Consider the following 23,992-nt stretch of genomic DNA (forward strand, 5'->3'; position numbering starts at 1 on the left):
GGGCCCACATCTGGATACACGGCGGTGCTGCTGAGCCGGGCACTGTGTGCACAGGCAGGTGACCGCACCTTGCGGGCCCCGGCCGGCTCGGAGGTGACCGCTCGTCGGAGGTGACCCCGCTCCGCTCCGCTCCGCTCCGCTCCGCCCGCCGCTCCCGGCAGTGCGCATGATACTGCGGCGCAAGGGGGGCCCCCCGTGCGCGCCAACCCACCTTGAATCGGGCCCGGGCCGCGCCGCTAACCAATCACCGCCCACTCCCCCGGCGTTCTGACCAATAGGAGGCGGGCGGGGGCGGCACCGAGCCGCTAAAGGGAGCAGGCTAGGCTGCGCCCCGCAGCGTGCGGCGGAGGGCAGGTGCGGCGGAGGCATGGCTACGGGCGCGGGCATGGGCGCAGCGGCCGGCGGCCGGTCCTGAGCCGCTCCTCCGGCCCCGCGGAGGCCCGGGGAGCCGAGCCTCTCACCCCGGACCGGACAAACCCTGCCCCGCCCCGCCCCGGCCGGGCCGCCCGGCGGGCGGAAGATGCTGCGCACCGGGGACCGGTAGTACTATGATTTGGTATGTGGCCGCTTTGGTAGCAAGTGTGCTCGGTGCCCGCGGGCTGCCCGTGCAAGGTGAGTGGGGATAACGGGGGGGGGGGGTCCCCCGCCGGGATCTATAGGGCTGCGTATGCATGTATATCCTTCCTTCCACCACCACCACCCCCCCGCCCGGTTTGCCGGCTGCGGCTGCGATGCATGCACCGGGGTGGGATGCGCGCACCGGGGTGGGATGCGCGCACCGGGGTGGGATGCATGCACCGGGCATCTTGCGCCGAGAGCGAGTCGCGCTGCGGGGTTCGCATCCTCCCCGGTGCCCGTGGAGCGGGGCCGGGCGCTGCCCGTGTCCCCGCTGCAGCGGGGAGGGAGGGAGGGAGGGAGGGAGTGAATGTGTGTGTGTGTGGGGGGGGGAATGGCGGGTCCGTTATCCCTTGCACCCAGCGCATCTCCTTCTGCCGGTGGTTCGTGCCGTGACCTCCCGGAGGGCAGCGGCTGCAGCAGGGGAAGTTCGGGAGGCAGGAGGTGGTGCGTGAGCCCGGTTCTCCGCTCGAAATTCCCTGTGGCAGAAGGCAACCGGGTGCGAGTCCTTGCTGGGGGCCACCCCTGGCTGGGGCCGGAGCGCAGGAAGGGAATGAGGAGCGGTGCTGGCTCCCCTGTTCCTTCTCCCAGCTTGGGGAAGCAGCCCACAGCGTTTGCCCTTCCCTGCAAGGGGAAACGGGAAAGGGATTCGGTGCCTTTCCCTGCAGCGCCTGGGTTTGGGGGTGACTTTGCTCCCCGCTGCCCAGGGGGAGGTGGCCAATAACCCCCCCTCACCACTGCAGGCTGGGCTGCTGCGCCGGGTAAACTGAGGCACAGGGTTGTCCAAGGTCAGGAGGGAGACAGCAGCAGGGAATAACCCTGATTTTCCTGCTCCGGCTTCTTTTTCCTTGAGCTGCCTCCTCCCTCCCTCCCAGCCATCCCTGCAGGTGAAGGGAAGCTGCTTGCTGCTGGTGCAGCACCGTCTCCATCTCTGCCTTGCCGGGCACGGGGTTATTCCTGCATCCCAGTGGTCCCAAACCGGGATAAGACCCGGGATCTGCACCCTGGTTGTCCCCGAGCCCTTTTCCATGGGGATTCAGCAACTGCTGGCTCCCCGCTCTGCAGGGAAACGCTGCCTTGGTGGGCTGGGATGGGGCACATCAGCATGTACCGGGGGCACTGCAGCATCCCCCCTGCATCACGGTGCTCCTTGAACATGTGGGGTCAAATCTGCATCTCGCCGCGGTCCCTTGGCATTCCTGCCTGGCAGCGTGCTCCTTAGAGGCGGGGGCAATGTCAGGAATGTGGGGGGGATTTCAGGATGGGGCTGCCCTTTTGGTGCCGAGCCGCCTGTAATGCGTGCTGCAGCGTGGCGAGGCGGTGGTTTGCAGCAGAGGGATCCTCTGCTTGGGAGAGGAACAGAGCGCTCGGGAACTTGGAAATACCTCGGATGGGGGCTCCGGAACCGGTGCCAGGGTGGGTGGGTGCCGGGAAGCCCGGGTGCGGGGGTGCCGCGCGTACGGAGCGGCGCAATACGTGGTGAATGAGTGTGCCATGAGTGATGCCCAGGTGGGTGCTGCGTGGGGATGAGGACTTGCTGCTGCAGCCCCATGGCCACAGTGATGCTCCCACCCTGCATCACCCAGGGACGAGGCTTCGGAGCAGGGATGGGGCTCGCCATGGGGTGATGCCCTCATCGGGGTTTTTCCCCCTTTCCATGGCCTTCCTCTCCCGCATTGCATCCTCCTCTCCTCAGCCCCCCTGCCTGGCCTGGCTCTCCGAGGGCTTCCCAGGCGTTAATCGGCTCAAGGGAGGGATGGAGGGCGCGTTATCCCTTCTTACGGCATGGGGGGAGGAGAGCCGGGATGTGACCGCGCCGGGAGTGGGTGTTGGAGGAGGGATCTGGCCTCCTGGCATTCCCAGCCGTGCCGTGGTGCCGAGGGGCTTTTCCTCCCTCTCCCACGAGAGCGCCGCGGCGCCGCGCCGTCAGGGCGAGCGGGGATGCTCATGGATCCATCGGGAAGGAGGATTCGGCTTCGCCAGCGCCTGGTGAAGGCTCCCATGGAAGAGATCCCTCTGGATATCATGGCAGGTGATGGTGACCTTGATGGTCGGAGCGGCTCGCTGCGGGGGTGCCGGAGCTGCATCCCTGACTCGCTCCTGGTGCAGAGCTGTGGCACATGAGGGTTGGTGCCTCTTTGGCCATGGAGGGGTTTGGACCAGCAGCCACCATCTTTGGCTCCATTCTCCTCTGGCAAGGGGATGCTTTGGCACTGGGAGCGGCCAAGGGGTTGGCTCAGCTCCCAGTTCCATCCTTCCCTGGAGGATTTTTGCTCTCCTGGACCTGTTGGATGGGAGGGATGCGTCTCAGTCGCCGACTTGGCTTGCCAGAGGGGTTTTGTGGTGATGCTTTCCCTGCTTGGTCGCCTTTTGGCTTCGCTGGTGATGAGTGAACCCTGCAGATTCCCTTCTGGATCTGCAGCAGGATGGGTTAGCTCCCATTCTCCTCCAGTTCTCTGTCTTGGAGGTCATGGCTGGAAGAGAAGCCCCACAGATGGGTTGGGTGAGCAGTGGGTCCAACCTTGTGCCGGAGCCCTTCCCTTTCCCTTCCCCTGCAGTAGGCATCTCCCAAGCTGGGGCCAGCTGGCCTTTGGAAAAACAACTCCCATCCTCCCGCTTCCCGATGGAGAAGCTGGCGTTGGTGGGAGGGCTGCCTGAGAGCCAGGAACAGCATGATTCAGGAGCTGCTGGCGGGCAGCTCAGAGTGCTGCCTGCATCCCAGTTGCGAAGGCATCATCGGGGTGGCACACGCTGCTCTATGGGGAAGGCGATGCGGGTACGGGTGTGCTATAGGTCTGGTTGGGGGGCACAGTGCTCGCTGGGTGCAGGTCTCCCTTGGGAGCAGTTTTGGCTCTGGCCTCCCTCTATGGCATGCGGAGGGGGCTTGTGTCGAGCTGCTGGGATGGTGTTGTGGTCCCTCAGGGCATCCCTTGTTCCTGGGGATGTGCTTCAGAGCCTCTGTGGATGGGACATTGAGCCAGCCCTCCCAGCTAATCCCGCTCCTCCGTGGCCCCGGGTAACCTTGAGGCACGTCACTTGACCTGCGCTCCGCCCTCCATCCAGATGGAAAATCGGGTTTAAAACGCAGGAATTGCGCTCAAAGCCCAGATGCTGCTTTTCCAGCTGGGGGGAGGGAGTGAGGGCTGTGCTCCCAACCCCCAGAGCTGCCCCTCTCCAGGGATGGGTGCTTTGGGGGGGTTTGTGGGGACTGGGGTTGGTTGCTCTGCTTCCCTGCTGGCCTCCATGTGCCGTGCTGGTGGCCTTGTCCTCGGAGATCCCTGCCGTATCCCGCCTCCACTGATGTGTCAGAGCAGATCTTGTCTCCGCTCGGCAGGGAGGAGAGGTCCTTGCTCCTGCTCCATCAGATGTCCCCATGGGGGGATAGGGATGGGAATGAGAGCCTTGGGGTCGTTGCAAGCAGATTGTGGGACCTGCTTGCCTGTAGCAAGGTGGCGGCGGGATAGGGAGGGATCCGCTCTGACCGTGCACAGGCAGGGCAGCATTCCCATCTGGAAACGTGGCCACATCCTCAGGAAGGGTCCCGCTCCCGATCTCAGCTTCGTGTCACCTTAAATCTCTGCTCTTGGGATGGGAGGAACCGGATGCCCAGACCCGGGTGAGGGTCTCCCCAGCCTCAGCATCCTCCCGGGGAGCCCCTCGGCAGCAGCGTTCCCTCCTCTCCCATTGGGATGCTGTTCAACTCCACCTCCGCAGCTTGTATCCTCGCCTCCTGGCACGCAGCGTGCTTTTATTTCTCCTGGATCTGCTCGGATGACGGAGCCTGTTGATTTACTTGTTTTCCTTTACGAGGCATCCCCCGGCTCCACGTGAGCTCCTGCCCCAAGGTGGGATCTGGGGCTCGCATCCCCTCTGTTATCCCTCTCCCCAAGCTGCACGTTGAGCCTTGAAACCCCTTGGCTGGGGAAAACCAAGTGGGTTTAAAAATACCCCGTCTGTTTGCGCTCTGTTTCTGCTGGCGTCTGCAGGTTGTTTCCAAGCATTTCCCCATCAACGTGGGGGTGAGAAACGCTGCTTCGAGTGGAGCTGCAGCCTCCAGGGCTCGCGTGCCTTCAGCGGATCGGCTTGGGGAAGGGAAACCTGGTCAGGGTTGGCAGCTTGGGAAGTGAGGCCATCAAAGGTCTGTGAGGCATCTCCCTGATGCCTTCCTGCTGTCTCTAGCAGTGGGAATAGGAGAGCAGAGGGCTGATGGTGGGGCTGGTGGCAGCTGGGCAGAGCCAGGGGCTGGTTCCGTGCTGTGGTGCATGGGGAGGTGATGCTCAGCCGTGCGTGCCATTCCCCACCGGCACCGCGGTCAGACACCGGCGCCGCCAGCTCCAGGGAATGACCTATTTTTCCCTGCACCCTGGCATGGATCCACCCTCCTCCCCTGGGACTTCACCCATAGGTTCACTGGGGGGGGGGCTGTGTGTGAGTGTCACTCCCCGGTGCCCATCCCTCGGGCATCAGGGCGGCCTCGTGCTTCAATAGCTGGGTAAGCATCAGCATCCCAGGTTCTGCTTGGCTTGATGTAAGATCCCACCTTGGTACCCCAGGAGCTGAGGGGCTCCATCCTTTTGAAGCAGGACTGTCCCTGTGAAGGCAGCAAGGTGCTGGGGACCTGTGTGTGTCCTTGGATGCTCTTGAGCAGCACGTGATGGCAGCTTGTCCCCTGTGAGCACAGGAGCACGGTGGGCAGGGAATGGGGGGGGGGGGGTCCTAGCCCTGCACTGCAGCCCCCTAAATGGGTGCATTGGGCTCGGTCTGGGTCCTCACAGCTCCTTGCTGGGGTGGCAGGGGAGGGCTGCCACCGTCCCTGCTGACAGGGTGTGAATGCCTGAGCTCATCAGCGATGCAGCGATAAGGAGGGATGGGGAGAGAGGTGCAAAGAGCGGTGTCAGGGTAGGCAGGAGCAGGCTGCGTGTGTGCATGCCTATTGCACGCGTGGGCATGCCTATTGCATGCGTGTGCATGCATAGCACACGTGTGTGTAGCAATCCCCTCCAGCTAGATGGGGTCCTGGCTTTGCAGGACCCCTGTAGTGGGTGTGCAATGCAGCATCTGCTCCTTGCAGATGGTTCAGAGCATCACCCTCCCCATTGCCACCAGCCAGCCCTCCTGGTTGAACAGCCACTATAACAAGTCCCTGTACCTGGCTAGCAGGTGATGCAGGGACTGAGGATGCCTGGATGCAAGGAATGATGCCTGGATGCAGGGATTGATGCCGGGATGCCTGGCCGCCCATCGGGCTGTGCATCCCTGCCGTGCTGCACCATGCGCCACGGAAGGGGTTTTGGCTATGGGGAGCTTCAGGCTCCTCTTTGCCGTGGTGGGACTGGGCTGGAGAGCCCATGGGGTGGCACAGTGCGCGCCTCTCGCCGGTGTGAGCTTGTGCCAGAGCCAAAAATAGCCGGTGATGCTCGGCTCCCGCGGCGGGGATGCGGTGATGTCACTCGCCGCCAATCACCGACGGCCCCGAGGAGCAGCGCGGAGGAGTGGGAACGTGCTTCCCCGAGCATCCCCCTTCCCCTGCATCCCCCTTCCCGAGCATCCCCCTTCCCGAGCATCCCCCTTCCCCAGCATCCCCCTTCCCCTGCATCCCCCTTCCCCTGCATCCCCCTTCCCCTGCATCCCCCTTCCCGAGCATCCCCCTTCCCGAGCATCCCCCTTCCCGAGCATCCCCCTTCCCGAGCATCCCCCTTCCCGAGCATCCCCCTTCCCGAGCATCCGCCTTCCCGAGCATCCCCCTTCCCCAGCATCCCCCCCCTCAGCATCATCCCCATCCCAGCATCCCCCTTCCTCAGCATCCCCCATCCCCAGGATCCCCCATCCCCAGCAGTATCCCCTTTCCCCAGCATCACCCTTCCTCAGCATCCCCCATCCCCAGCAGTATCCCCTTTCCCCAGCATCATCCCCATCCCCAGCAGCCCCCTTCCCCAGCATCCCCCCACTCCATGCTGCATGTGCCAGGGAAAGAAAAGGGGGGTCCTTTCCATCAAGGAGACCCCTGTGCCTGCAGTTCTGGGCCTTGGCTCCAGCCCTGGGTTTCCCTCTCTAAAAGGCCATGCTGAGGATGCAGCTTTGCTGGCTGGGTGATGCCAGGCTGCAGCTGAGCAGGGAGGCACGGCTGGGGTGGAGCGGTCCCTGCCTTTGATGGGGACACCAAAGCCCTCTTTAATTACCCCAGCAGGGTGCCAGGCTTGATCACCAGGTTTCAGGCCTTGGGGCTCTTGGGGATGCCCCAGGATGGATGGGCTTGGCTGGAATGTCAATGCTCTGAGCCTGCTCCCGTGGGAAAGCCAGATCTCCGGTCTGGCAAAGGTCTGTGGGTCAGTGGTCCCAGAGGATGTAAGGGCACAAACAGGACAGCAGAAGCAGCCTTTAACCCGCCACGGGGATGTGGGGCAGCCCCGATGGTGCTGCTAAGTGGGGAACAGCACTGAATGTGCTCTGTGCACCCCCTCCGTTGAGAACAGGAGGTCCCCGCCATGTGGGGTCACTGGGCATCACCTTGCCCTGGTGCAGAAGCTATCACCTCGGGGTCCCATCCTCCATCCATCGCTGGTGCTGGGGTCCAGTGGTGGGCTCAGCCCCGGTTTCATCCTTTGCCCCTTGCAGGTGCCCTCGGCTCAAGGGAAGAGCCTGAGTTTGTGACCGCTCGCGCTGGCGAGAGCGTGATCCTGGGATGCGACGTGATCCACCCGCTCACGGGGCAGCCCCCTCCCTATGTCGTGGAGTGGTTCAAGTTCGGCGTCCCCATCCCCATCTTCATCAAGTTTGGGTTTTACCCTCCCCATGTCGACCCGGAATATGCTGGTGAGTGTAGGGGTGGCGAGGGGGATGTGGCAGGGGTGCACGGATCCGCTCCATGCGCTCCTCCGCCGGGAACCGCGCGGGCTCTGCCTCTCCTTGCTTGCTTTCCACCCAGTTGGTTTTAATTAAGCAGCAGCACTAGGAAGCCAGCTGGGCTGCGTGGGACAGGAGCAAGCGAGGCAGAGAAACCCAGGGTGACACGTGGTGGTGGCGGCGGCTGCTGCTGCTGCTGCCGCCGCCACTGCGCTCCAGAGCATCTGTGAGCCGGGAGGAGGGATGCAGGGATGCTGTGGGGATGGAGCCAGCCCCACGTGCTAGGTGGAAGCAGCAGGTTGGAGCTGCAGAACCCATGTGGCCGCTTGCCAGTGTGCCACCAGCCCCACGTGGCTGGTGGGGATAAGCCTTGATGTGGTTGGTGTGGTGGGGGAGACCCATGTCGGTGTCTCAGTCCCCTTGGGTCTTTACCCTGTGGGGCTTCCTCTGCCCACATTGCTCCCCTGAGGGAGGATGCACCTTAGCTTGGGCTGAGCTCTGCCACACTCAGCTCATGAATGAGCCCAGTGGCCTCTGTGCTCCCCAGATGGGAGCTATGAGGCTCAAACCCATGGGTTTTGGGTGCTTTTGACCCCAAAGGAGATGCTTTGGGTGTCCCCAGTGGTGATGCTCTGGTGCGGGTGGGCACTGCGCTGATGCTGATGGCTGTGCTGTCCCCACAGGCCGGGCCAGCCTGCACGACAAAGCCTCCCTGCGCATTGAGCAGGTCCGCTCCGAGGACCAGGGCTGGTACGAGTGCAAAGTGCTCATGTTGGACCAGCAGTACGACACCTTCCACAACGGCAGCTGGGTCCACCTCACGGTCAATGGTGAGCTGGGCATGATGGGCTGCATGGTTCCTGATGGATGCTGAGCCTTGATGGTATCTTGGAATCCCAGACTGGTTTGGGTTGGAGGGACCTTGAAGCTCATCCGGTTCCACAGGCAGGGACCCCTTCCACTGGAGCAGCTTGCTCCAAGCCCCTGTGTCCAACCTGGCCTTGAACACTGCCAGGGATGGGGCAGCCACAGTTCTCTGGGCACCCTGTGCCAGCGCCTCAGAACCCTCACAGGGAAGAGCTTCTGCCTTATCTCCAACCTGAACTTGCCCTGTTTCAGTTTGAACCCATCACCCCTTGTCCTATAGCTCCAGTCCCCGATGCAGAGCCCCTCTCCAGCATCCTTGTAGCCCCCTTCAGACACTGGAGGCTGCTCTGAGGTCTCCACGCAGCTTCTCTTCTCCAGCCTGAACAGCCCCAATGCTCTCAGCCTGGCTCCATATGGGAGGTGCTTCAGCCCCTGAGCATCCTCGTGGCCTCCTCTGGCCTTGCTCCAACAGCTCCATGTCCTTAAGCTGAGGACACCAGAACTGCACACAGTGCTCCCAATGGGGTCTCAGAGAGCACACACCTTGCAGACAAGGCTGGAGCCATCGAGGGTGGCTGCTCCAGCCAGGGTGTGCCTTAACAAAGGGACATGCTTTTATGAAGGTTTCAGCAGTTTAATTATGAGGTGCTTGTTGAAAGGGCAGACATCAAGGAGCGGGGCTGGGAACAGATCTGCTCCGAGCAGGCGGCTCAGAGCATCCCATCTTTGTTCTCTTGCAATCCAGATTTACTCAAATGACTTCTCCATTTTATTAAGGCTGCGGCTTAAACCCAGCACAAACTGTTCTCTGCATCAGGAGAGAGGGCTTGATGTGGAGCCCAGCAGCAGGGCTCTCTGCCTCTCCTGCTGCAGAGGAGATGTGGGCACCACCAGCAGCTCCTTGGTCTTGCCTGACCTTGAGTGACTAATTCAACCTTTCAGGGGGGTGCTGGGCTGCAGCATGGACCAGAGCCGCCTAATTGAGCCCAATTAGTGAGCAGGAGCTTTGCAAGCCATGCACTGCCCCAGCCTGGCCCTGCCCTGCTGCTGCCTCCTTTCTCCTGCTAATGAGCTCACAGGGTAGGATGGTGCCTGCTTCACCTCCACTGCATGCAGGGATGCTGCAAACCAGCATCCCAATGGGCTGGAAGTGGTTGCCAGCACCTCTGACTCCCCATGGGCTCGAGCCCCTTTGGAAAATGGGGTGTTTTAGCAGGGGTTATGCAGTAAGGGGCATACAGTGGCTTAATAACAACCATAATCCTCCTGGCTTGAAGAGCTGCTTGCAGGGGGAAGGTTGTGGCTTCCCTCTCAGTGCATTACAATGCTTCCTTTTCTTAGGGGGAGAAAACAGGAATCATCTGGGGAGAAACAAAGTGTAATTCTTCTTCTTTTCATCCCCAAGCAGCTTAAATTGCCAACCTGTCTTCCTCCAAAGCGAGCTTTAACAAGTGCTGGTAATTGGGGGCGGGCTGTAATCCTGCCAGCCTCTGGAATCAGGAAGGAGCCTTTCGATCTGCACTGCGGTGTTTTCCCATGTTTTGACAATAGGAAGTTAATGTGCAGCCAGGGGGGAGGCTGTGCTGCAAGCCTGGAGCTGCTGGGGAGGAGAGGGGACGGGGCTGGGGCGCGTGTGGCAGGGAAAGGGATACCCTCGGTGGGTGTTATCCCCATCCCTGCTCCCTTTTGGGATGGTCCAGCCCCCTCCATAGGGATGTGCAGCGTGTTCCCTCTGTCCCTGTGCCTTCCGCTGACCCACAGCGGCCATAGGGGGGTCACAGTGGTGTCCTCTGCCCCCCAGCTCCCCCCACCTTCACGGAGACACCGCCGCAGTACGTAGAGGCAAAGGAAGGCAGCAGCGTCACCTTGACCTGCATGGCGTTCGGGAACCCCAAGCCCATCGTCACCTGGCTGAGAGAAGGAGACCTTTTGGGTGCTAATGGCAAGTACCAGGTAGGTAGATCGGTGGTGGGAGCTGTCATGGGGGTCCTGGGCATCCCACTGCTGGGGATGGTGTCAGTGGGACCATGGTGGCCACAGAGCTGGGTGTTCTTTCTCAGCATCTCCTTGCCGTGATGCCTGTTTCCCCCCATGTCTCTTCCCACCCCGTCCTCTCATGCTGCATCCCTTTGGTACAGGCTAGAGACCCCCCCAGGCTTTATCCCACATCCAAACTGCTCCCTGGGGACTCCAGCAGGGGCTGTAGCCTGGGAATGCAGTGTCTTCAGGCAGGGATGGATGCAGGGATGGATGCAGGGGGGAGGTTTGGGCAGGGAGGATATCCTTGCCTCCCTCCAGGACCCTGTTTGCATCCCGGAGGTTCCCAAGCAGAGATTTCCCCCCCTGAGCTGTAATTGGTAAATCAGGCATTGGAATCAGCGCAGGCACTAATGAGAGTAATTAGGAATCATTTGTTACTAATTGAAATAGAAGGAGGAGGAAGGATGGGGCGGTGGGGGGAAGCCAGGCTGGGAGCGTGGCTCCTTGTGCTTGGGGGTGCTGCTGCCCTGAGGGTGACAATCCCTCACCCATCCTTCCTCTGCTGTGTCCCCAGGGAGGAATTTGGCTTCTGCAGGGTGTCCCTATAGGAAGGATGGTGGCTGAGCCGGGTTCTCCCCCTTGTATCCCAGCCCAGGGGTGGATCACTTGGGAGCAGGGGATGGATCCGTATGAAGGGCTGATGGTGCCGGGGGCACCTGGCAGGAGCGGTTTGGAGCCTGCTTCCTGCCAGTCACTTCTGCAGGAGATGAATGCGTTGTGATGGTTTATTTATTCATTTATTTATTTATTTTTTTCCCTTCCCCTTGGCATCCTGCAGGAATCTGTGTTGGTTTATTAATATCCAAAGCCTTGCCGAGCCGGGGAAACCCGTTTCTCATCCAGCCCTTAAAGCGCCGGTAGCGCAGTGCTGCAGGGAGGGAGGATGCTGAGCTGCGGCTCTAGGATGCATCCCTCTCTCCCAGGGCTCCTTCCCTGTGCTCCAGGGTTTTCCCTTGTCGTTCCCAGGTGAGCGACGGGAGCCTTACGGTGCTCTCTGTGAGCCGGGAGGACCGGGGTGCCTACACCTGCCGGGCATACAGCATCCAGGGGGAAGCTGTGCACACAACGCGCCTGCTCGTTCAAGGTGAGATCTTCCAGCATGGACCCTCCAGCTCCTCTTCATCCACCGGTTTATTCCATAGGGAAAAGTCCATGGACCGCAGGACTGCGGCGCTGTCCTGAAGTGACCCGCGAGCCTCATGGGCTCAGCATCCTGCAAGCTGTAGGATGGAGGAATCTGCTTCAGCATCCTGCCAGCTCCACATCCCATTTGTGGGATGGAGGAATCTGCTTAACTGGGGCATGCAGTGGCCGTGCCGGGCCCCTTTTATTTGGGAAGCAGGGAAGAGCTTGAGGCTGTCACAAAGCCCCTCGTCAGACAGCGGTGATGCATGGCAGGGCCTCCTGCTCCTTCTTTGATTAAATAAATCTTTAATTAGGTCAACAGCTACCAGCAGAGAGAGGAGCACGGGGTGTCCTCTGCTCTGCTTTAGCTGTGGTGCTGAGCTGTGCATCCCTCTGGTTTTTCCCGTGGGTGATGTGGAAGTGCTCAGGATAAAGGGAAGCATGAGCTCATCTGGCCTGGGAGGAGCAGAGCCATGTACCATGGATGCAGGGCCCCCTCCCTAAAGCTGTAGAGAGTATAGCATCCCACACTGGTTTAGGTTGGAAAAGACCTTAGCATTATCTCGTTCCAACCCCTGCCATGGGCAGGGACATGTTCCAATGAATCAGGTTGCTCCAAGCCCCATCCAGCCTTGGCCTTGATGGGATGGGGCAGCCACAGCTTCTCTGGGCACCCTGTGCCGGTGCCTCAGCACCCTCACAGGGAAGAACTTCCTTATATCCAACCTAAACTGCCCCTTGTCCTATCACTGCATTGTCCTGATCAAGGCTCCCTGTCCGGCATTAGGGGGAAAACGGGAATAACAGGGCCAGCGCGCTCCTGGAGATAACCCCCTGCGCTCCATGATCCCAGAGCAGCTCCAAACCAGTGATGCTGGGATGGAGCTGAGCCTGCGCAGCCTCTGCAGGGCCATGTGCTGGTGGGGGTAACACCTATCCGTCCCTGCCTCCAGGACCTCCATTTATTGTTTCCCCTCCGGAGAACATCACGGTCAACATCTCCCAGGATGCGCTCTTCACCTGCCAAGCCGAGGCGTATCCCGGGAACCTCACCTACCTGTGGTACTGGGAGGAGGAGAACGTCTACTTCAAGAAGTGAGTTGGAGCTGGCTGCGTGTCCTTATCCTCCTTTTCCCGCTCCGGGGTCATGGTGTCCCCATGATCCTCCTCCTCCTCTCTTCTCTCGCAGTGACCTGAAGCTGAGGGTGCGGATCCTGATCGATGGGACGTTGATCATTTTCCGTGTCAAGCCAGAGGATGCTGGAAAATACACCTGTATCCCCAGTAACAGCCTGGGCCGCTCGCCATCGGCCTCTGCCTACCTGACGGTGCAGTGTGAGTGTGGGTATCCTAAGGGATGGTGCTGGGATTGGTAGTACTGGGCTCTGAGGCAGCCCAAGAGGCTCTGTTATCCCTGAATCCTATTACAGACTGGTTTGCGTTGGAAGGGACCTTAAAGCTCATCCAGCCCCAACCCCTGCCATGGAGAGGGACACCTTCCACTAGAGCAGCTTGCTCCAAGCCCCTGTGTCCAACCTGTCCTTGAACACTGCCAGGGATGGGGCAACCACAGCTTCTGGGAATCCCAGATTGCATCCCACATGTGTTTGTAGGGTGCAGGCAACAGGAAAGCAAAGAGCCTGAGCATCCTGTGTGGCTTCCACCTTTGATACAGGTGGGTTTTGATTAGGCAGGCATCTCCCCACCACGCTGTCCTCATCTGCATCGCATTGGGCAGGGAAACACCAGCTCAGGGCTCTCGGACCCAGCTGCCTGCTTGTGTTCCCCAGTGTTTATTATGGGGGCATGTTCCTGTGGAGGAGTTTTCTGCTTTGCATGTTGTATTCTGCAGGCTGTAACCGATCTAAACAAGCAAAGGAGAAGGGGCTGGAGCAGGAGCGTTGCTGCCCACGCTTGTTCTCTGGGCTCCCCAGGCAGTAATGGGTAGTGTGCTACGGGTGTCCTGTGGCATTTGACAGTAATGGCCTCAATTGCTGCTGCTCTCAATGGCAATATTACTCTGCTGTAAGAGGTTTATTTTATAATGATAGATAGGCTTGAGCAAAGTGGGCTCCTGATTTGAAGTGTTTTAACTCAATAATGCTGGTTAGTGGGAAGCCCCACACTGGTGGGGAGCTGCCGTGAGAAGGGCCGGTAGGTTCAGGGGTCTCCCTATGGGGATGGATGAAGGGGTGACCAGGCAGAGGTGCTTGGATACACCCGGCTGGAGAGCCTGTGGCCTCAGGCCATTAACTCTGCCCTGCTGCTAATCCAGGACCACTCATCAGGGCTGAAGGCTGTTAAAAATAGCTCTAATGTCAGGAAAAAGAGCCTTTGGGCAACCTGCCCTCCAGACAGCCCTGCAAGGGGGGCTGTTTGTGCTGCAAACCCCTTTCCCCCACAGCAAACCTCATCTAGACCCGGGCTGACCCCTCAGGAGGGAGAATTCCCACCCCCTGAAGCAGCCCTCGCATGGGGACACAGCTCTGGGGCATTACTGAGCCGGGCTGGCCCCTTGCCAGTGACCTAGTAGTGAAAGGCTCGATCCCATTACCCTCTCCCATGCTGCCAGAGCCCTTGATTACATTTCCTAAGAGGTGGAGTGAAGCGGGGGGGGGGGGTAAAGCCCATTCCATATGCAGCGCTTGGCAAATCTGGGTTACGGTGCCATTGCCGGGGGCACCAGCTTGGGGTTCCGTGTTTTGGCAGGCAGGGAGGGAGCAGCACTCCCAAACTGGGTGTTTTTTACCCCAAGGAAGCGCATCTTCCATCCCTTCCTCCCAACCACCTCACCCTTAGCCGCAGCTTTGCGTTTCTGTATCCGCAGCACAGGGATGCTGCAGCCCAAAAACGCATTCATCCATCCCTTATGGCAGTGTAAGCACTGTCAGGGTTTCCCCCCTAACCTCACGCTGCCGGTGTCTAGACAAGGTTGTGGAAATACTCTTCTTATTAAAAGTAACTTCTTTTTTCCTCCTTTTTTTATCAAGCTGCTTATTAAAGAAAGCCTCGATTCCCTCCAACCCACTCACACTTAATTAAAAAGCTCTTAGAAGCACTGGTAATGACACATCCTAGGCTGGAGCATCGCGAGACTGTGTGGGTGATGCAGCGTGGGGGGGTTAAGGTGCATATTTTAAGCTGCTTGCATCCTGTTGGGAAGGCAGGGGGTGCCTGATGCTCAATGTGACCCAGGCTCGATGAGCCGCGAGTACAAACAGACAGGAGGTAAAGGACTCGCTGTAGCCCAGTCATGGATCCCTTCTCCCATCTCTATTGCTGCAGCTGGGAGCTGGGATAGTTTTCACTGCTGCTGTGCAGAGCCAGGCAGGCTGGGTGTGATGGAGCATGCTGAGCAGGGCATGACTCAACGTGGATGTGCCAGCAGATGGGTTTAATGCTGCTTCTTAAATGCATCGTTTAATGAGCCCCAGGTAGGAACACCCTGGGCATGAGTAAAGCCCCCTCGAAATACCAGGTATTACAGTGGATTTGTGTGTAGGAAGCCTGGAGATAACAGCCTCCGGGAGCCAAGGTGGTGTCTGGGCTTGGAATTCATTATCAAAGTGCTGGAGATCGCCTGAAGCTGGGTGGTGGAGGAGAGATGGGCTCTTTCCCCACCCTGACACGGTGATCTCTCTTCTGCTCTCCCAGATCCTGCCCGCGTGGTGAACATGCCCCCCGTCATCTACGTCCCCATTGGGATACACGGATACATCCGCTGCCCGGTGGAGGCAGAGCCCCCCGTCACGCTGGTCAAGTGGAACAAAGACGGACGTCCCCTGCGCATCGAGAAGGTAAGGAAGCCCCCGGGGAGGGACACAGAGGGATTTGGACCCCGTGTCCTCTGCATAGCCAGAGAGCATCACCCTGTGTGTCCATCAGGAGAGAAGAAACCCCATAGGATCAGCAGGGCTGGAAAAGACCTTTTAAGATCATCAAGTCCAACCTTTACCCTGCCAAGTGCATTAATCCATCCCATGGGTGGATTGATGCTGCTGTTCCTTATCAGCTGTGGGCAGAGTGAATTCGGGTTCTTGTGTAGACGTGATGTCTGCATCTCCCAGACCTTGTGCATGCAGCCCTCCCAAGTCACATCTTGATGGCCCTGTTTTTGTTTCTCCAATGGGAATGGATGGTTAAAAGACCCTTTTAATAGGTTTCTGCCATCCTATAATCACAGTTTGATCAGCTGAGCAAGGATATGAGCCATTAAATATTTAAAGGAAACGCTCAGGATCTTATAGTTCCTTAAATATTAATGATCCAAATTTTTAATTGCATTTAAACTTGTGGGCTCCTGCTCCTTGGTGCCCTCAAGCCCCTCGGGTGAAGTTGTCTCCTTGGTGCCACCAGGATGAGTTTCACTTCAGGGGGTGATGGATTGGGATGTTAAGTCTTTTGGGCTACTTGTGTGTTGGGAATGGAATCGGGCATCTCCTGGGGCATTGCTGAGGGGGGGATTGGCTGAAGGGAGAATAAGCAGCAGTGGTGGGTGTGGGATAAACCAGCTCCCTCTTTCTCACTGCTGCAGTATTCTGGCTGGAACCTGCTGGAAGACGGGTCGATCCGGATCGAGGAGGCAACTGAAGATGCTCTCGGCACTTACACCTGTGTGCCTTATAACGCCCTGGGTACAATGGGCCAGTCTCCCCCTGCCCGACTGGTACTGAAGGTAAATTTGCCTGCTCAAACCCTTGCTCTGCAGCCATTGGATTGTGTCTTCTGCCAAGGGATGCTCTAGGGGTTGTGCTGCAGTGAATCTGTGTGTGCTTTGTGGAGATATCTCCTGCTGTAGCCAGGCTTTCTTAACGTAGAATTGCAATGTGCATGTGACTCCTTCTGCCTTCCTGTTCAGCACAGCACTGCAGGGATGGATGAGGTGGGGTTTCTAATCCATGGTGCTTATTTGGTTGTTAATTCAGTGCAGGGATTGAGGATTTACTTTGCTTCTCTGAGTGCTTCTCTGTGAAGAGAGCTCAAGAAGGGCTTTGTGCCCCCAAAATCGGTCCATTACTCACTGTAGCAAAAACCTTTGCTTTGAGCCTTATATCTCTTACCTGTGCTGAGAAAGATGGATGTGGAGCCTCATGAGCATCCTGGAACACCAGGCAGGTATAGCTGGAGCAGTGCCACAGGTTGGGCCACAGCCAGTGTATGATGAGTGTAAGGCTTTGGTAGTGCTGGACCAGGAAATGTGTCCCTGGGATGGCCTTTTTGCAACAAAACACTTGGGCCCTGCTGTCCTGGGCTTGGGTTCATGGTGGACTTTATTAAAGGGATGATTTGAGCTCTAGAGATGCTCCATGTGCTCTTGCTGCATGCAGAGCCTGAGGTGGACTGAGGTCCCAGTGCAGTTCCCACTGTGGCTGGGGTGGGATTTGCTTGCCTCTTCCTTCCCCGATCACCAAGTCCATGCTTGTGAACAGCAGTGATTTATGGTGTCTTGTTGAGATTCATCTGATAACGCTTTGTGTATCGCAAACGCACATCCACTAAAATGGCTGTTGATGGAATCTGATGTGATGTGGGTGGGTTTTCTTCCCCCTGTTGACCTCCTTAAAACTTAAACAAGAAGCCATAGTGCGGTGGCTCTTCAGAGGAAACACCCTCTGCTGTGGCTTTCCTTGCAATGCCTCAGACCAAATTGATTTGTGTTGGAAAAGGGTTTGTGTTGGTGGTGGGCAGCTCCTTGCACATGGTGGAGTTGGCAATGGGTTGATGCTCCTTGGTGAGAGTCATCAGTGGGTTGATGCTCCTTGGTGGGAGTCGTCAATGGGTTGATGCTCCTTGGTGGGAGTCATCAATGGGTTGATGCTCTTTGGTGGGAGTTGGCAATGGGTTGATGCTCTTTGGTGGGAGTTGGCAATGTGTTGATGCTCCTTGGTGGGAGTCATCAGTAGGTTGATGCTCCTTGGTGGGAGTTGGCACAGGTTGATGGATGCCTTTTCCATTGGCTGCAGGACCCCCCCTATTTCACGGTGCTACCAGGCTGGGAGTACAGACAGGAGGCAGGGAGGGAGCTGTTGATTCCTTGTGCTGCTGCCGGAGACCCCTTTCCCATCATCGCCTGGAGAAAGGTACCCGGCCTGCCAGACAAATCTGCAGTGCCTTTGGCTTTTGGTGACTATTGCAGACAGAGAAGCCACACTCTGTCCCGGTAAGAACAAACTGCAGGTACAGCTGCTTCGCTTTGGGCTGAGCCACTGCCGTCCTGTCCCGCAGGTGGGTGGGGGAAGCCCAGTTTGTGGCCACCAAGTCCTTGAATCCCATGAAACCAGCACAGGAAAAGCATCTGCCGAGCTGAGCCCTGCCCCTGTCTCCCTCCTCTTCCTCCTCTGAGGTGGTCACTGGCAGGACGTGGCCACCATTCCCATGTGGATCTCCCATCTCTTGTGCTACCAGAGGACCCTTGTCTGTGTTTTCCTAAGGGGCTGGACCTGTTAGCAGCCCTGTGGCTTTGAAGACCTTGAGAAGAAGCTGTTTTGATGATGCTGAACTCAACATAATGACTGTCCCTTTCTGTGCCATGCAGGCTGTGGTGGCACAGCCAGAGAGCAGTGTCCTCCTGAGCCTTCCCTTTGCTTCCAACCTTGCTGCTCCCATGAAAGCCACCATGCAGGGACCCCGTGTGCTCTCTGTCCCCCTGTCAGAATCTTCTTGCCAAGCTTCATGTCCCCTTTTCAGAGCTCCTGAGAGTGACGCGGTCCCTTGTGTCATCCAGTGGGCAGCAGCATCTTCAGTCCTTATGGTGTGAGATGCTGGATCTCTTTGAGTTCCTTTGACCAGCACGAGGAGGGCCATGGCCTGCACATGGACCTATCTAAACCTTGCTAGCCCTTTAGTCTTTTTCTCCATCTTATTTTTCTCTTCCCTGCCCCTATTCTTATTCAGGTCTCTTTTCAACCCTTCTTGTGCCTTCTGGCCATCCTCTTACTGTCATGACCTTGTCCTTATCCCTTCCAAGTGCTGTTGGGGCTGGCTTGGGCTCAGTTTCCCAGTGCCAGAAGCAAGCTCCCCATCAGCCCACCAGCGCTGACCAGTCTCTTGAAGAACCCCTGAAGATTTGAGCTTGGCACTGGTAATCCCATGTGCTTTGTGCTCATCCTGTGCGTCCCGGCGTGGATCAACAGAGCCCTCCGCATGAAGAACAGCTGAAGAAGACTCGGGACAATGTGGGATTTGCATCATTTGGGTTTACGAGCCTAGGAAGGAGCTGTTACAAGATCCATCTTCCAGGCATCTCCCTCCATCCTCCTGTGTCCCCATGGGGCCCTCTCTGCCCGCACATCAGGGTCCTGCTGCTGGTGCAGGGGCAGGTTGGGCACCTGGGGACAGCCCGGAACGGTGTTTGCTGCTTTGCCCCTTCCTCGGCAGCGGTGCCCATGCGGGTACCATGGGGCTCTCCACTCGTGCCGAGTGCCGAGCACCAACCTCCCTCACACCTTCCTCTCGCGTTGCCCCGCCAGGTCCTCTCGCAAGCGGGGGAACCGGGTGCCCTGCCACGACCGGAGAGACCAGCTCCCTTGCCGGTGGCCGGCGGTGTCCCCTGGGCCACGCAGGTAGCTTAGTGTGACCCCACTGCCGCCTCGCCCTGCCCCACAACCCGCCGCTGAGTCCTCTCTCTTTCTCTCTTTGCCCGGCTCCTTGCCCAAGGTAGGGAAGCCCAGCAGGAGCAAGCACAACACACTGCCCGGTGGCACCCTGCAGATCCGCTCCCTCGGCAAGGATGACCACGGCGAGTGGGAATGCGTCGCCACCAACATCGTCGCAAGCATTACTGCCAGCACCCACCTCACTGTTGTAGGTACGTTACTGGTGGCACCTCGAGTGAAGAAGGTGAGAGCAACCATGCTGTTAACTGGCGGAGCTGCCTTTTTCTGCTCCCGTTTTGTCCTGCTGCTGTTTGGAGCAGGAATTCTGGGTGGCCTTCGGTTGGGGCAAGAGGAGTCCATGTGGAATCGTGGCTGGGAGCTGAAATGATTCATGGGAATCGCTCCTTGTGGAATCATGGGGGCTTCCAGCCCTCTTGCTTCTGCCAGCTGGCAAAGAATCATGGAATGGTTTGGCTTGGAAGGGACCCTGAAGCTCATTGAGTTCCATAGGCAGGGACACCTTCCACTAGCCCACGTTGCTCCGAGCCCCATCCAACCTGGCTTTGAGCACTTCCAGGGCTGGGGCAGCCACAGCTTCTCTGGTTTTGCTCCCATTGACCCCCCCTCCCTTTGTCCCTTGCAGGCACAAGCCCTCATGCCCCAACCAGCGTGCACGTGGTGGTGGCCATGACCTCAGCCAACGTCTCCTGGGAGCCCGGCTACGACGGTGGATACGAGCAGACATTCTCAGTTTGGTACGGCCCTCTGTGAGTCATCCTGGCATGCTTTGCTCTCTGCTTCTTTTCCTTTCCAGCTGACCAGAGCTTCCAGCAGTGGGGAGGACGGAGGGGGGGGGTGGGTTTGGGGGAGGAGGGTGGTGAGGGTGGCTCTGCACCCATGGGTGTCATTAGGGCTGGGTTCCCATTCGGAGAGGTTGGGTGGTGGTGGGTTTTGTGCTGCTGATGATAGTACAAAGGGAGACGCTTTGCATTCACGTAATTTTGCCCCTGGCATCTCATTTCAAGATAAACTGTTTATGGAGCTTAACAGGCAGGGAGAGGATGGGAAATGCAGCCTTTAGAGAGCGCGTCCTGGAAGAGCTGTGACTAAGCAGAAATGATCTCTTCTTGCTCTCTGGCTCCCTGGAGGTGATTAAATCCCAGCTCGCTTCACAACCAGCCACTGCGAGATGAGGGCTGGGTGTGAGCCTGGTGGGGCTGTGCTCCCATCACTCCTGTGCTACCTGGTACCCAAAGCCAGTGGGTGCCTCCCTTGGGACAGGGGAGGGAGCAATGTAGCTGCAGTGAGGCTGGGGCTCTGCACTTGCTCTTGTCTTGCATGTCCTCAGAAACGTGGGGGGGGGGGGTGATGCCTTCCCTTCCCAGGCTTGGGCTGGTGTTCTTCAGCCTTTCTTCTTGCTCTTTCTTTCCTTCCTTCCCTTAATTTGCCCTGATGGAGACTGCTGAGAGTGGAGATAGGGCAGATGTCACCTGCAGCGATTCCTGCTGTGCTCCCCCAGTCTGCTGGGAGGTGGGGAGAGGAAGGAATGGAGCAAGCAGAGCAGTGCAGACCTTGCTGTGATGAAAATGCCCTTGGGAAGGAGCAGTTAAACCTCTCTGCTCTGGAGAGATGTGACAGCTGCTGCTATTCCGGCTCTGCAACCTGCTGCTGGTTTCCTGCCTCATCCAGGCTCTTCCAGACCCCTGGGGAGAGCAGCCAGCAGCAGAAAGGGTGCTCACACCAAGCTTTCCATAGGGAATTTATAGGGTGTTGTGGGGATAGGGAGCCAGAGACCTGTCTTGCCCTGATTGCAAGGGTGTGAGCCTTGGGTGCTATGCTGCTCCTTGGGACCAGGGATCTGGGATGGTGCTGGGTCATCTAGTGCCATGTAGAGAGCTTGGCCATCCCTGTGCTTTCCTCCATGCTGTGGCTATGGGATGCTCAAGCAAAACACAGCTTCATCCTCAGTGGAGCTGATGGTTCCTCCCTCTTCCATGGTTATCAATGCTGGAAATGCAAACCCTGCTCCCCAGAGGTAGCCAGGGCCAGCGCAGCATCCTTCCTGCATACACAGCATCCCTCAGCAAGGATGCTGTCGCATCCCTGGGGGGGTTGGTTCTGCATTTACCCTCCTCTCACCCCAACTCAGCTCCTTGCTGTTGTGTGTCCCCCTGCAGAAGGGATGCGGGAGGGGATGGAGTTAAATGCCACATGGAAACCCACTCCAGGCACTGGCTGCTCCACTGTGGTGGTAGTGGGGATCCTGGGAGGTGTATTCCCAGCTGGAGCCGTGGTGGGACAGAGGCTTTCCCACTGGGTTTGGTGGAGCACGCTGCAGGTGCATGGCTCTCCACCGACTTCCTTGTTTCCATAGCTTGCTGCTGCTTCTCCTGCCTCACCTTCTGCTCCCTTTACAGCAGCATCACTTGTACTTGCTCCATCTTTTACTTCCCACTTGGGAGATTTACTTGGCTGTAAACTGGTGGTTGCAGATCTATTCAGAATAGACCATCTGCAGCAATCCTTCCCAAATCCTCTATTGGACACCACCAAAACCTGCAGCCAAAGGCTGGAACTCGCTACAGCATCCCTCTAACATAAGCACCAGTAGTTGCAGCACAGCGATGCTCCTCTGGGACATGGTGCTTCCCAGCAGGGTGATGGCTTGTGGCTGCATGCTTGTCTATGCTGGGTTGCACTGGGATGGCTCTGGGAGCTCTTTTCACCCTGGGTTTGTGGGTTAGAACCCAGCAGAAGGGCTGTGTCCTGTGTGCCCCACAAGTGCTGTGCTGCTAAAGCCCAAGTGATGCCCTGGGCTGTGCTGGCAGCCCCCGACTTGTGTAGATGTGGCAATGGTGGTGATTTAGTTGAACGTCTCTTGTGGGGTTGCATGGACAGGGATAGAGCTGAGGGAAAACTCAGGTATAAATGGGAACAGGGCCAATCTCCATCCCAGCAGCACTCACCTTAGGAAGAATGTTCCAGCTTCTACTTTCGCCCATGGGAATCTGATGGAGACAACCTCAGAGCAGGGCTGTTGGTGCTGACCCTGCTCATGGGGGTGCAGGGCAGGGGGGAGGCTGGTGGCAGTGTCCATATGAGCTGGTGTGGCACAGCGGGATGCTGACCCTGGTTATCGCCAAGCCAGCTCTTGGGTGGCTGCCCCATGTCCATACACATCACTGCTCTCAAAGCAAACCATCGCTCAGGAAAGCTCCATATTCACTCCAGAAGTTAATGCTGCCTTTTGGTCCTCCCTGTCAAAGACCCCTTTCCCTGAGGATGCTCCCTTCTCTCTCGGCAGGATGAAGAGAGCCCAGTTTGGCCCCCACGACTGGCTCTCTCTCCCTGTGCCAGCTGGTTCCAGTTGGCTACTGGTGGATACCTTGGAACCGGAGACTGCGTACCAGTTCAGTGTCTTGGCTCAAAACAAGCTGGGTACCAGCTCCTTCAGTGAGGTGGTCACTGTGAACACTCTAGGTAGGTCCTCCATGGGCACGAGGGGAGGGATTCAGGAGGGCTATGGCGATGTCCTGTCTGATGGTGATCAGCAGCACTAGTTTGAGGGTTCATGGAGGGTCCTAAATGATGCTTTTGGACTTTGTGGGGTGCATGGGGCTCCTTAAAGCTTGTCCTAACGGGCAGTGCTGGAGAGCTGTGCTGCACCAGTCACCTTTCAGATCTCTCTTAAGTTCAGCTGGGGTCAGGAGGGATTAATGGAGCCCCAAATCACTTGTGTGCAGCTCAGTTGGAGCTCTCATGTGCTGGTACCTGCTTTGGAGCTGTCTCAGGAGGAGGTGGGAGGAAGCAGGATGTTTTCTAAGGCCTTTTTCTTGGATCCACTGCATTGTTAGTCCTGCTTTTTGGAAAGACACTGAGATGGGATGCCTCAGATAGGCCTGAAACTCCAGCAAGCTGAGAACCGCTGCTTCCACCGTGCTCTGTCTGCCCTTATGGGAGAGCATCCTTCACCTCACCCCATCTCAACAGTGTCCCTGTCCCATCTGCTTTGTCCCCAGCATTCCCTGTAACAACTCCAGAGCCTCTGGTGTTGGTTACCCCACCGAGGTGCCTAACAGCCAACCGCACACAGCAAGGCGTCCTCTTGTCATGGCTTCCTCCTGCTAACCACAGCTTCCCCATCGACCGCTACATCATGGAATTCCGCGTCGCGGAGAGGTGGGAGATCTTGGATGATGGTATCCTGGGGACCGAGAACGAGTTCTTTGCCAAGGACTTGTCCCAGGTAGGCAGGGGCTTCCCACCCCATATGTATGGTGTTGTGCTGTGTGCTGCAGCTCTGGGGATGCTTTAGGGGTGGCTCGGGGTCTTCAAGGTTGGAGGCTGCGGTGAGGGACCTGATGGATGCTCTTGGTGTTTCAGGATACCTGGTACGAGTTCCGTGTCCTGGCGGTCATGCAGGATCTCATCAGTGAACCCAGCAATGTTGCTGGTGTCTCCAGTACAGGTAAGGGGTGGTTTGTTCTTCTACCACAAGCATCTCTGCTTCTACAGGTAGCGCTCAGGTCATGCAGCAGAACTTGCTCATGACACTGAAGGGTGGTTGTGTGCTTTTGCTGTGGGCTGGCTGCATGGTTGTGGTCATTGTCCTGGGAATGTTGCTGGCCCCATCTGTGTTTGGATGCAAATGGCGCAGCACCGGAGTGGGTTAGTCCTTCCCAAAGAGCATTATGTTGCAGTGTGACAGCTCTGCAGGGTGCTTGGAGGACAAAGACCAGGCACAGCGTAGCCTGGAAATGGGAATGGAAGGTGCAGAGAGGGAAACGTAGCACTGCAGTGCGGAGATTCAAGGGATAAAAAAGCTTTGGAGCTGGAGACGGCAGCATGCTGCAGCTTGTGCATGGACCTGTATCCCAGCCCAGCTCAGATGATGCTTCTGGAGCAAG

General features: G+C 58.1%; 1 protein-coding gene across 8 annotated transcripts in view; it reads left to right on the forward strand.

Annotated features, from left to right (window-relative positions):
- The first annotated feature begins 410 nt into the window (after positions 1–410).
- IGSF9B (immunoglobulin superfamily member 9B) overlaps positions 411–23,992 on the forward strand; it is a 38,150-nt gene continuing 14,568 nt past the window's right edge. The window contains exons 1-16 of one of the 8 annotated variants that reach the window (XM_062619922.1): positions 411–612; positions 7,231–7,428; positions 8,142–8,288; positions 10,127–10,278; positions 11,332–11,449; positions 12,444–12,585; positions 12,680–12,825; positions 15,145–15,287; positions 16,025–16,165; positions 17,454–17,570; positions 18,960–19,052; positions 19,147–19,297; positions 19,729–19,852; positions 22,390–22,565; positions 23,105–23,331; positions 23,469–23,553. In XM_062619922.1, the coding sequence (XP_062475906.1) occupies positions 549–612; positions 7,231–7,428; positions 8,142–8,288; positions 10,127–10,278; positions 11,332–11,449; positions 12,444–12,585; positions 12,680–12,825; positions 15,145–15,287; positions 16,025–16,165; positions 17,454–17,570; positions 18,960–19,052; positions 19,147–19,297; positions 19,729–19,852; positions 22,390–22,565; positions 23,105–23,331; positions 23,469–23,553 (2,224 nt within the window). In that variant the 5' untranslated portion in view covers positions 411–548. Of the gene's footprint in view, positions 613–2,353; positions 2,648–7,230; positions 7,429–8,141; positions 8,289–10,126; positions 10,279–11,331; positions 11,450–12,443; positions 12,586–12,679; positions 12,826–15,144; positions 15,288–16,024; positions 16,166–17,453; positions 17,571–18,959; positions 19,053–19,146; positions 19,298–19,728; positions 19,853–22,389; positions 22,566–23,104; positions 23,332–23,468; positions 23,554–23,992 lie in introns of those variants that run through there. The other 7 variants (XR_009965099.1, XR_009965098.1, XM_062619918.1 and 4 more) reach the window with 7 other exon arrangements.

The sequence above is a fragment of the Pezoporus occidentalis genome, unplaced genomic scaffold, assembly GCF_034315485.1.
Source record: "Pezoporus occidentalis ecotype Australia unplaced genomic scaffold, CSIRO_AGI_Poc_V1 ctg216, whole genome shotgun sequence".
NCBI lineage: Eukaryota > Metazoa > Chordata > Aves > Psittaciformes > Psittacidae > Pezoporus > Pezoporus occidentalis.